Raw genomic sequence first — 13,652 nt, forward strand, 5'->3', positions numbered from 1 at the left:
TCGAATTGTCGAACGTTTGGCTGGTTGTGGTCTGTTATTTTATGTCACCCTACACCCATAGTGATGGGTGTAGGGTGACCCAGCTATGCTCGGTCGGGCAGTGCTCCGCTGCTGTCGCTCAGCACACAGCGTTGATAGCCCACACACAGCGTGAGCTGTCAGAGGTGGAGAACATTGGGGATCAGCGAGATTAATGGACACCGCCCATCAACCTCGGCAAGCCTGGGGCGTAAGGACAAATTATGCGCCACCCTGCTGAGAAAATATCTGCGGCCCCGCCTTGAAAAATTTGGGGCCCCCCCATTAATACCTCCCTGTCCTGCCTTACCCCTCCACGACTGTTCTGTAGCTGGGACACTGGCCTGCCACTGCATCTGCTGTAGCCAGGTGTCGGAACTGCAGATTTACTAGGCTGCGTCCCGGCCGCCGGCCTCCTTTAGCATCCTCAAAAACGGTCTGCTGTAAGGGGGCGGCCATTTTGTGAGCGACATAAGGAGCCAGCCAGAAGGAGCGCCGGGAAGCAGGCTAGTAAATCTGCATTTCCCGACTTCTGGCCACAACAGATTTGGTGGCAGCGTAACAATAGCCCCTGCAGACCCCCGGCGCCCACACTTAGCACCTTCCCACCATCGCGGGGTCTGCGGTGCTATTGTTAAGCCACTGCAGCCAGCGACAGCTGTTGCTATAGCCCCTACACACCGATGTAGGGGTATTTTCGAAGCGACTTTGCCAAACTAAGAAAATACCTTAATATAAGCAGGTGTGTAGGTCCTGTAAGCCCACAGATTCCCACACGATACAAATGCCTTGTTATCCTGCAGGGCAAAGCTGTTCTGCTTTATTACGGATTAATTGTTGTGGCATTTCATAAGCGAGTCTTTCAACCAGGGCAAAGGCTTTTTCATGCAAAGAAAACCTAATTTAAGCAGTTTTCATCTCCTCCCACACGCTGGAAATGCCTTCACTTCAAATATTCATGAGCAAAACCCGGTGCAGCTGGTGATAAATCTGTCAGCCTTTTAACGTCTGACCCTGAACTAGATGCTGTTTGTTAAGACTATATATCTTACTAAAGGAACCAAATTTAGCCCCAAAGAAAAGGCACACAGATAATTGTTAGTGCCGGCGTCTTTCCTCTGACTGATGACTGTACAATGAAGGCTCTCCCCGCTTCATATACGAGTCTAACATCTCTATATATACTGTAGCTGGCTGATCGCTGTACAGAAAGAAACGTGTATTTATAGATCGTTAGATAATACATCACAGTGCTAATTTTATTGATAATTAGAGGAAAACAAAAATACAGTAGAAATTGAATTTGCTTTCGTCCAACTGATTTTGTAGAGAAGTTCGTATTGTTTTGAATGTCTTTGGACTTTGCGGATTTATTTCGTGGGAGCATGGTGGTGACGTATCAATGACCACCCCCTAATATTCACCCCCTCCCTCAATCCTATAGCAGATGGAACATGTGCAGAGAGAGTTACAGTACATTTGGGTGTGTGATATTTTCTCTGTGCAGGGTAAATACTGGCTGCTTAATTTTTACTCTGCAATTTAGATTTCAGTTTGAACACACCCCACCCAAATCTAACTCTCTCTGCACCTATTCCATCTGCCCCACCTGGAGTACAGCATAGTTTGGGTGCTTTTTTCCCCTTGCCAACAAAGCTGAATCAGGCCCTTAAGTGTGATGTACAATTTGGGGGTAGGGGGCTTTATTTTTTTAACGATTTTTCACCACCAGCGATAACCCTTTGAGTGCCAAGCGAATTTGTCAAAATAGGTGTGAAAATTGGCAAGCAAACATATTTGTTCCTCATAATGACCTGTAATGTTTACCTTATATAGGAAATATCATCTTTTTTTACGCAATTTTTTTTATTTGAATTTATATAACAAATGTGGCATTTTTTTAGCAGAGATATTTTACACCTCTCTCACAGAGAAACTGGCACTCAAAGGGTTAATATTATTGTCACATCTTAAAGAGTATACATTTTTTATCCCTATAGATTCCTAAAATGAAAAGCTATTTACAAACAGGATAGTTCTGAATTCCGAACCCTAGAAGATTATATTATGACGACATGTATAAGATTTCAAATTACTTTTTTTTTTCTTTCATTTAGGCAGCAGGAAATTCAAGGCATTTGCCATTCCGAGAAGGATTTAATCACTGCGTGAAGCCTTGCACAAATCCTTTTATTAGTTGTTGCCTGTTCACCAGCACTGGGCTGAGACGGTAAGAGCCTGCGTCTCCTGCGCACGAGTCGGCTAGCTAAAAACTCCAATCCTAAATAAGGAGGAACTACTGTACTCAGAATGGACTGCGCCAGACTCCGGGAAGGCTGACGGAACAGTTCGGTATAGTCCTCAATGTTGCTTAGAATAAGCGCTAACTACTCCACTGATATTTAATGGCTGATTCTCTGTTCTATCGGTGCCCGGCAAAAGCATTTTTCTCATGTGGAAGAGAACGTTAAAAAAAATTACATACAATATTTAAAGCTTTTAATTAGTAGAGTTTCCGCCCGCTCTGCATCCGGCATGATGTTCCTCTCCATGGGTAGAACGCGCGGCACCTGCGACACAAAGGGGAGAACTTTATTACTAGTTATTTATAAACAGATCTTATTTTTAGATTTGTGATCTCAGGAAAACTACTGTTGTTATTGTCGGTTAACCCTTTGAGCGCCAAGTGAAGTTGTCGTTTAAAATTGGCAAGCAACCATTTTTATTCATCATAATGTCCTGGAATGTGACCTTATGTAGGAAATATATAATCTTTTTTAACCCAACATTTGAATTTATATAACAAATGTGAGCGACGCCGGCATTTTTTGCGGGTATTTTGCACATCTCTCACAGAGATGTTGGTACTCAAAGGGTTAAACGTGCCGATGCGCATTCAAGTAAGAAACATTTCTGTTATTAATTTCTTTTTTTTTTTTTAAGTTTCAAAATGTAAGAAACACAAAATATATATTTTTCAAAATGTTTACAATTTAATAACCGACAGGACCAGTGGTTGGTTTACACCATATGATCCCTAAACCCGTAGGATATGTAGAGCAGACTGGTCCGGCAGATTCATACTCATTATGGACTGATTGGCTACTGTCTAATGGGGCTCATTCTGATTAATTCGCTGTATAGCGAGCTCGGCCCAGTCCCGATGCGCATGGTCTATGATGCGCATGTACAGCTCCCCTTTGCGAATGGCCTTGGTGACTTGCATAGTCGCCGAGCCCTTCGCTAACATCGGTTTGGGGGCGGACGGTGGCGGGAATGGGGCTCGCCCGAGGGAACACTCAACGTTTTAAGGGAGTCCCCATGAAACTGTAGGGCATTCCTATGTGTGCGCGCCCGAGGCCTGTCAGGGGCAGGTGGCTGGCATCACAGGTTGACGTCACAGGACGTCAGCCACCTGCCCCATCTTCGTCCCGGCACATGCAAATAAAAGTTAGTTTGCAATGACTTCTGTTTGCAGAGACAGGTGAAATAGGTCGGGACCATCAAATGATTTCTCCTGCCGTGGAGGCAGCAAAGGGATGTGTTTTTGTTACACATCCCCTTGCATGGTACCAAGGTGGTATCGGCGGTGTGTGTGTGGGGGGGCTATTCTGCAGGACGGCATCTCCTGGGGACCGAGTTTGAGACCCCATGGTTTAGTCAGATAAGATTATTTATTTATTTATTTATTTACAGTTTCTTATATACTGTAGCACAGCATATTCCATTGCACTTTACAATTGAAGGTTCTTGGTGAGTCTTATGATCCAGTCACAAAGTAGTATTGGCCTGGAATCAGTGGGATGTGCGAGTGTAGAACGGGAACGTATGTAGGGTAATGTGTGGACTGCATAGAGAGGATGCGATTGGGCAGAATAGCTTACTGAGGTTATGTGGGTGGTTGTGGGATATGATAAGCTGCCTGTACAAGGTTGGAGAATAGCGGAGAGTCTTGTTGCACGTGGGAGGGATTCTAGAGTGGCTGCAGCCTGACTAAAGTCCTATAATCGTGACTGGGAGCATGTAATGCATGGGGAGGGTATGGCATAGATCAGCGGTTCTCAAACTGTGGGTCCTGACCCCAAAGTGGGTCCCGACCTTCTCAGCATGGGGTCGCGACTCCATGTAGCTGACTATCAGGCTGATGACTTTTCTAATCTCAGTCAGTGATTCAAGGAGTCTGAAAAATATTTTGAATTGTTTGTTATGTTAGACTCCTCCCATCATTTTGTGCCTCCACAGTGCTGCCATGTACAGTATGTGCTGTCTGCTGATTACACATGTGATGACCTTCTGCAGTCACTTGCTGGGGTCCTGTCATTATTTAGTCTGATGGGGTCCCAGAGAAAATAGTTTGAGGAACCCTGGCATAGATCACAGACAATGTCTAGTTAGACAGTCAAAAGGCCAACACCAAAAGGTCAACATTGACAAAAGTTTGAAAGTAACAATGAAAAGGTTATGCACTCATTATATACTGCAGATAATTGCAGTAGTCTCCTAACTGGTCTTCCCAAGAACAGACTCTCGCCACTGCAATCCATTTTAAATGCTGCTGCTAGGCTGATCTTCCTAGAAAGATGCTCATCGTCTGCTGATCCAGTCCCTCCATCGGTTACCTGTATTTTACCGTATTCAATATAAAACACTTCTACTCGCATAAAAAAGCTATTAACCATTCTACACCAGCTTATATCTATTTACTTATCACAAAATATCTCCCATCTCGACCAATCCGCTTCTGCATGGATCACCAGCTCACATTCACTATTACAGGACTTTCATCGTGCTGCTCCAACCCTATGGAATGCCCTTCCACGCACAATAACTCTCCACTAGCCTCCAAACTTTCAAGCGTTCCCTGAAAACTCACCTCTTCAGGCAAGCCTATCATATTTAGGTTCTACACACATAACCCTCTGAGGCACTTATGTATCATATTGCTTCCCTTCTGGACCTACAAGCTATGCTATTACTGGTGCCTGTCCTTGTGTTTCCCTCCTATGTCCCTATAGATTGTAATCTTGCAGCAGGGCCCTCCTACCTCCAAGTCTGTCTGTTGTTACCCTGTTTGTTTTATCACTGTCTACCATTGTAAAGCGCAACGGAATCTGCTGCGCTATATAAGACACAGTAACGGAATCTGCTGCTCTATATATAAGACACAGTAACGGAATCTGCTGCTCTATATATAAGACACTGTAACGGAATCTGCTGCGCTATATAAGACACTGTAACGGAATCTGCTGCGCTATATAAGACACTGTAACGGAATCTGCTGCGCTATATAAGACACTGTAACGGAATCTGCTGTGCTATATAAGACACTGTAACGGAATCTGCTGCGCTATATTAGACACTGTAATGGAATCTGCTGCACTATATAAGACACTGTAACGGAATCTGCTGCACTATATAAGAAACTGTAACGGAATCTGCTGCACTATATAAGACACTGTAACTGAATCTGCTGCGCTACAGTATATAAGAAACTGTAACGGAATCTGCTGCACTATATAAGACACTGTAACGGAATCTGCTGCACTATATAAGACACTGTAACGGAATCTGCTGCGCTACAGTATATAAGAAACTGTAACGGAATCTGCTGCGCTATATAAGACACTGTAACGGAATCTGCTGCGCTATATAAGACACTGTAACGGAATCTGCTGCGCTATATAAGACACTGTAACGGAATCTGCTGCGCTATATTAGACACTGTAATGGAATCTGCTGCACTATATAAGACACTGTAACGGAATCTGCTGCACTATATAAGAAACTGTAACGGAATCTGCTGCACTATATAAGACACTAACGGAATCTGCTGCACTACAGTATATAAGAAACTGTAACGGAATCTGCTGCACTTTATAAGACCCTGTAACGGAATCTGCTGCACTATATAAGACACTGTAACGGAATCTGCTGCGCTACAGTATATAAGAAATTGTAACGGAATCTGCTGCGCTATATAAGACACTGTAAATAAATAAATAACTAAATGAAAGGTTGACATGGTTTTTCATGTTTTTTTTATGTCAATGCTACCACTGCCCTCAGCACACTTTACTGTTCCCATTTAGATTCCACGTGAATGGTAAAGCATGAATAAGGCAAACTAAAAAGTGAAACAAAATAAAATTACGAGAAACTCACATCGACCATTTCCATGTCGATCTTTTAAATAGGTCAGCCTTTTGTTACTGTCGACATCTCAACCTTTTGACTTTTTGCCTAGACATGTTGGGGTTTATTTACTGAGATGGGATTTCTAGTAAAGATGGGATGTTTCTGTGGGGAACCAATCAGAATCTACTTCTTATTTATTTAGCACCTTCTATAAGATAATAGATAAACTCTGGTTGGTTGCCCATAGCAACATCTCATATGCCATAGAATTCCCAGGTTAGTAAACAAACCTCTGTACGTCCCAATCCAGTAAACTGTAATAAATGTGCTGAATATTTCGCACACCTTCTTTCCCTCTTCATAATGAAAGAGGACATTACATTACTTTCCTGACAAGTGAAACCAACCAGAACACGGACGGTTTTAATATAGTTCTAGATAGAAATCTAAGGCGCTGCTTGACCGGCCAAACCTCCAATAACAGATGCCAGTGATACATTTAAAAGCCACCCCGGAGACCCACAGTAAAGTCAGTCTGGTACATTAGAACAAGCACTAGGGGGGGTTATTCAGACTGGCCGCCCGAATCCCCGCTCTACGATGCCAACGGATGTGTATGCTTAAATAACCGCTCACATGCGTCCACGCAGAGAAATCATTTGATGGTTACTTTTCATACCGAAAAGATCTCTTTTTGAAAAGTAAGACTGTACTTATTTTTGTCATGGACGGTTCCCGACATCATGGGTAGGCACCGCCCGCCCCGAGCAGTCAGGGGACGCTCCTGCATTTGCAGGTGTCTGCCCAGTGTTTCCATGGGCGCTCCCACCGGTTTTTTGGGCACGCCCATGAAACGATGGGCGGACCCCAGCGGCCACCGCCTGTCTGTCACTCATTTTGCGAAGCCCTGGCGAGTGCAAAACACATGCGCTCACCGCCACCATTGTAGACGGGCCAAAATCGCTGCTCAACAATCGGGTCTGAATCGGTCCCCAAAACAGAATTTGAGATTATTTTGGAACCAACAAGTTTTAGTAGAAAGACGGGATCTATCTAACACTAATGGAACCCCTATAGATAAACATAGGACAACACAACTCAACTTTCTTGAGGCATTTAAAGGCCTTAGATCAGGCATGTCCAAACTATGGCCGGCCAGCTGTTGTGAAACTACAAGTCCCATAATGCCTTGCCACAGTTTTGCTATTATGGAATGCTAAAACTATGGCAATGCATGCTGGGATGTGTAGTTTCACAACAGCTGGAGGGCCATAGTTTGGACATGGCTGCCTTAGGGGGAGATGCACTTAAATTCATCAAAATATATATTTTTTACCGCCATATTTTAAAATCGATTCCGCAACCTTAATCTTTTCAACTCCGCCCTGTGATCTAAAGTTTCTGTTTCCCCAATCACTTTGCGGTATAGGCAACCTGGCGCGATGTCCATCCAAGTCCTTCCTTTCGCCAACATGCGTCCCCTACGTAGTATGTACATACGGGCAGTAGCTTTTCCCCCAAGTGGTTTATTGAGCCGGAGCGGCATCTTTCTCGAGGAGCTGTTAAATCCCTTTAACCCTTTGAGTGCCAACATTGCTGTGAGAGAGCCTCAAAATATCCTGAAATAAAAATGCCAGCGCCTCTCACAGCGACTGTTCCCTTTTTGGGGCCAATATTTAACTAAACTCCAAATGACTCGACTGTATTTGTATTTATTTATTTATACTAAAAGCACGGTCGCTGTGAGCGGCGCTGGCATTTTCCGCCGATATTTTGAGGATCTCTCACAGCAACGTTGGCACTCAAAGGGTTAAAGGGAATGAATAGCTCATCCGGTCAGTCTGCACCCTTTTAACAGGGGATTATATATATAGGATCCCACAGGAATAGAAGCAATGATTGGCTCATGTGTATATAAATATAGGTCACATCGAGGGATGACATGAAATGTGTTTGTTCCCCAATGTCTCCTTGGTTTATATTTTCAGTTATATGTCCCACACAACTGGCTCTATCTGTCATCCAGTGTCCTATATATATATCTCCAGCTCGCCCTAGGGAGCCAGCCCTCCGGGTTAGCAATGGGCTCTAGGCAAGGCTGCAACATGCTATGAAACTGAGAAAACAACAACACCTACTATCAGCTTAATGTAAAGGGACAGCATAGAAAACACATTTATAAACACAAGCTACGAATTAATAATGAATAAAGAAAAATACTCACAGCACAGATGTAGTCTAATGAAAGGTAACAGCAAGCACATCCTTCTGTATTAAGGCCAGTGGCGTAGCTACCGTACTGCAGCCACCGCGGCTGCTTGGGGGAGCAAGCGTGAGCGGGACGCCGCCGGTACTCAGCAGGTGGCAGAAGCAGAGAGGGTGGCGGGAGAGCCACCCGTGCTGCCGCCGCCGCCGCCACATTCCTGGTCCGGCACTGCAGATATCCTCCTGGCTCCGTCTCCTGCAGTTCTAATGAAAAATTACATGACAAAATGGCTGCCCCCATACAGCAGACAGTTTTTGTTAGAGGAGGCGACGGCCTATGCTATTAGGCATTTTGTCATGTAATTTTTCATTAGAACTGCAGGAGACGGAGCCAGGAGGATATATGCGGTGCTGGACCAGGAATGCGGAGGGGTAAGGGGGGTGCTTAACTTTACTTGGCCGGGCGGGCTATGGGGGGTGGGGCGCAAAAATGTTAGTTACACCACTGATTAAGGCTTTGCTATAGAGATGTAACCATCCTGACATTCCGGAGGGTGCGACTCATATCCCGCCAAGCGCACGCGCACCAGCATAACCATGCGTCTGTAGCGCACCCGCCCACCATTACCATTACATTAGACGGAAGCCTGGCACCCTGGGGGTGGGATGTATTAAAATACATTGCCGCCCCTTGCACCGATGTTGATCACATATGTACTAACATATGCGATCAACATCGCAGTGCGGTGACGGAGGCCTCCACGATACCTGTGATGTGGTGTGCTGGGGTCTCCGTCACACCCCCGGGCTCTCTCTGGCCGGGAAGTAAAAGCCCTTTGCCCCTCCTCCTCCATCCTGAGCCGTAAGGACCTTGGCTGTGTTTTTAGGAGGTATGGCCGGGAGGCCGGGAGTGCGTGCAGCAGCGGGTGGTATTAACAAGCCCATATGCTTCCATAGGGTACTGCTATCCAAGTATGGCGATACCCCAGGGTTGCCGACCCTCCCGGAATTTCCGGGAGTCTCCCGGAAATCGGGACCCCCTCCCGGCCCCCCATTTTTCCTTTAGTACATCCCGCTCTGACTCCTGAAATCGGGTTTACGCCATCCCGCTGAGTGCAATCCTGCCCTGTGCAAGCCTGCAAATTGTTTAGCACAGCTCGCGAAAATAGCGCAGACCTGCAAATAGCTGCAAATCCATTCACAAGCCCCTCACCATCGAATGCTTTCCCCAGTGTGCGCAGTCTGTGCGTATCCCAGGACTTACTCAGTGACAAAAACAGGCTGATATGGGCCGGAGCTGACATCACATGACTTCCCCACAAACGCCTGGGCATGCGGTTTTTCTGACACACCCGTAAAATAGATGGTTACAACCCTAAACGCCGGCTTCCTGTCAATCACCTTGCGTATGGCCAGTGACAAAAAATTTGAAGGATTGCGGACGGCCTGCGGACACATCTGTACATTGGTGATTGCAGGTTAGGGGTCATTTGAGGAGGGGCATTGGGAGAGGTTATTGGCACAGGAGAGTGGGCGTACAATCCCTACAGAAACCTCTCTGTACTCAATGCTTTAGGAGCAAAAGCCAGCCGGCACGAACATGTGTTTCAAGACATATATTTGGAGCAGTGATGATTCAACTCTACTCAAACAAAACCGTACAATGTCACCCACACACTACAATCAAGGTTTAGTCTTTGCAAATAATGATCATGCAAATCGTGGGGTTTATTTTTTTTCTTCTTTTTTTTTTTTTATCACGAAACACATACCACAAGCTATCATAACAAAATAAATACTAATATTTGAGATCTCCTGTAAAACTATCCAGAGGGTAGATGCAATAAAACTTCAAGTCATCTCTATGCCTAATACAGGTTGTCTTTTAAAACCGTACTGCACTGCAGGTGGGGCAGATGTAACATGTGCAGAGAGATAGATTTGGGTGAGTTATTTTGTTTCTTTGCAGGGTAAATACTGGATTCAGTATTGAATCCTGGCGGTCGGGATCCCGGCGTTCAGAATCCCGACGCCGGAATCCCGACAGCCGAAATGCCGACAAGGGGGGGACGTGGATCGCCCCCCCTTGCGGACTCGCTGCGCTCGCCACGCAGCGGGCCCGGTGCCTCGCTACACTCGGCACACTAATTTATTCTCCCTCCAGGGGTGTCGTGGACACCCACAGAGGGAGAATGTGTCGGCATTTCGGCGGTCGGGATTCCGGCGTCGGGATTCTGAACGCCGGGATCCCGACCGCCGGGATTGTAACTGCATCCGTAAATACTGGCTGCTTTATTATTACACTGCAATATAGATTTCAGTTTGAAGTACACCCCCCCCCCCCACCCAAATCTAACTCTCTCTGCACATGTTACATCTGCCCCACCTGCAGTACAGCATGGTTTTGTCCATTAAAGAAAGAGTTTGCAAGTCAACCTGAATCACCTCTTTTTTGTCTTTTTGACCCCTGATGTGTCTATTTATAATCCACATCAAGACATTTATCTGTTCTTCAGAACTCTCTGCAAGTATCTCATTATTTGCCATCTTGGCTACTACAACCTCCTCCTGTGTGACCTACATCCCCCAACTCAGCAACATCCCGGCAGTCATTTCAGTGCGGACCACAGTGGTGATAGCCTTGTCCACAATACTTGTGCCGCACTTCCCAGATCTTGTGGAGTGAACGCCACTGTATGTTCAGGCTGTAATGAAGGCACCCAGGAAAGCCGGAGGTATACATGCATAATAAAATGACAATACTGTATTTACCTCCCTGAACAGCCTGAACTAATTACAAGGACACACTGATTTGCATGGACAAATGAATAACTGCAGGAAGTAATGTAACTGGCCACAGCTAAAGTACACTGATAAATGCACGGGAAGTTGTTGCTTGTTCTCTCGCTGTATCCGCAGAGGGACGGAGAACACACAGTAATCTTCAGTGCAGTGCAATATAAAGCCCCCCTCCAAAAGCTCCTCAATTTGAGCAGTAGAGCTTATATTTTATCAAAGAATAATAGATTTCCAGAAGAGGCATTCACACAGACAGGAAGACACTGGGGACCTTGCTCCAGAAACAAGAACAGTTTTTGTGGACCTCGATCAGCCTCGTCCTCGCTGACATATCACTCATCTCTTGAAAGACTCTGTGCTGCTGGGGACCCTGCTCATCCCACTATATAACTCTCAGTCTGTGGCTTCCTGCTGCCTCTATTCCCCTCCTCACATCATGTCACTGCCCCTGTCACATGCAGGCAGCCTTGTCCTCACTGACACATCACTCACCTTGTATATACTCTGTGCTGCTGGGGACTCTCCTCCTCCCACTATATAACTCTGTGGCTTCCTGCTGCCTCCATTCTCCTCCTCACATCTTGTCACTGCCCCTGTCACATGCAGCCCTGTCCTCACTGACACATCACTCATCTCCTGATATACTCTGTGCTGCTGGGGACCCTGCTCCTCCCACTATATAACTCTCACTCTGTGGCTTCCTGCTGCCTCCATTCCCCTCCTCACATCATGTCACTGCCCCTGTCACATGCAGCCCTGTCCTCACTAACACATCACTCATCTCGTATATACTCTGTGCTGCTGGGCCCCTCCTCATTCCATGCTAGTGCATATAAACCTAACACCCCCCAACCTAATGCTAACCTGCCCTGGAAATGTAAGTTTGGAATGCTGGCAGTCCGTATTCTGACATCGGCATTCCGGCGCCGGTCTCCTGGCCGTTAGGTGGCATAACTCTAGTGTGAGGGGTAATTCAGACCTGCAAACTAGGCTGCGAAAATTTGCTGCCTAGTGAGCAGAGTAACGCCACCCTGCCAAACACACGCCCCCACCACCGCCCGGATCCCATTGCATGCGCCCGCACAGAGGAAAAAATAATTCCATGGTTACTCACTAACGCATGCTTTTTCCTCTGTTCGCTATAAAAAGTACCTGGACTGTACCTTTTAGTCGCCAGCGATGGCCGAACTGAAAACGGGCGCTGAGGTCATGTGACATCATCTGTTTGCCTGTGTTTACTGGGGTCCGTCCAGTGTTCCTATGGCGCAACCATTGTTTTTGTGGGCATAACAATGAAATGCGGGGTGATCACCGGGAAACCAATCAGACAGCAAGCTCCCCGGCAAGTGAAAAATTCACTGAAGGCGTTCGCTGCGGGGGATTTGCGCAGATCACCACCATCGGGGACCAATTTGGACCTGTGCAAACAGGTTTGAATCGAGCCCCCATGAGGAGACTGACATTCCAGACTGAGATGACAGACAAAAGTGAGGTTTTACAGAACAACTGATTACAGGATTTAGCAATGTCACAAATGTGGAACTGCCGGAAAAGCCACATCTGTCTTCTTGGCAAAATAAAGAGGTCAAGAGAGGATTGTAAGATCCCTCCGATATAGGGCAGAGATCTTGTGCAGTTACCCGGGGCCCGGCCGCTGCCGCAGTTACATTTGTTTTTAAGCTGATTTAATTATTACAATGAAAATCAATTATTTTAAATCACAATTATTTATTCCCGAAGCCCCCAACTGATGTGTATATCCGCAACATTCTGCTACTGTCAGGGTAGCACAATGTACGCCAACAAATTAACATGTTTAAAGACCCCTGTTGTGGCGACGCGTCTGTATTTATAGGCGACAAATGGATAATTTCTTGGATTCCCTTGTTCTCATCTCTGTATGTACAAAGCATTAAGCAAGGAAAATGTGATTGCTGCTCGGAACAAAATAATATACTGCAGATCAATCCCCACAATTACACCCTAGGGCCACTGACAGTACAGCAGGGAAGGTACTATACAACTAAGATATTATTACTTACAGGGGGATTTATGGGGGTCTATGTACTAAGCCTAGTAAAGTAAATAAAGTGCCAGTCAATCAGCCCCTAACTGCCATATTACAGGCTGTGTTTGGAGCAAATTGGTGTTTTTCCACCTTACCTCTGCCCCAAAATAATAAAATGCTAATTTGGGGTGACAGGTATTTAAGCTGAAGATGGTGATTTCATGGGAGAAAGTGACCTGTCCACTCCTAGCTAGTATACTGTATGTGACAGCGGCAGTGACATAAGTTATATAGTGGGAGGACCAAGGTCCTCAAGCAGCACAAAGTATATCAGAGACTGAATGATGTGTCAGTGAGGACAGGGCTGCATGTGACAGTGGAAGTGACAGGATGTGAGGAGGGGAATGGAGGCAGCAGGAAGCCACAGACTGAGAGTTATATAGTGGGAGGAGCAGGGTCCCCAGCAGCACAGAGTATATCAGGAGAT

The 13,652-nt window shown here is 45.9% G+C and overlaps 1 protein-coding gene across 3 annotated transcripts in view; it reads right to left on the reverse strand.

Moving 5' to 3' along the window:
- Positions 1-1,251: 1,251 nt before the first annotated feature.
- Positions 1,252-13,652, reverse strand: part of LBHD2 (LBH domain containing 2) — a 46,081-nt gene continuing 33,680 nt past the window's right edge. For all 3 annotated transcript variants that reach the window (XM_083165898.1, XM_083165900.1, XM_083165899.1), the window contains exon 4: positions 1,252-2,588. In XM_083165898.1, coding sequence (XP_083022024.1) covers positions 2,518-2,588 — 71 coding nt within the window. In that variant the 3' untranslated portion in view covers positions 1,252-2,517. The remainder of the gene's footprint in view (positions 2,589-13,652) is intronic.

Source organism: Crinia signifera, chromosome 12, assembly GCF_055691185.1.
Source record: "Crinia signifera chromosome 12, ASM5569118v1, whole genome shotgun sequence".
Lineage (NCBI taxonomy): Eukaryota > Metazoa > Chordata > Amphibia > Anura > Myobatrachidae > Crinia > Crinia signifera.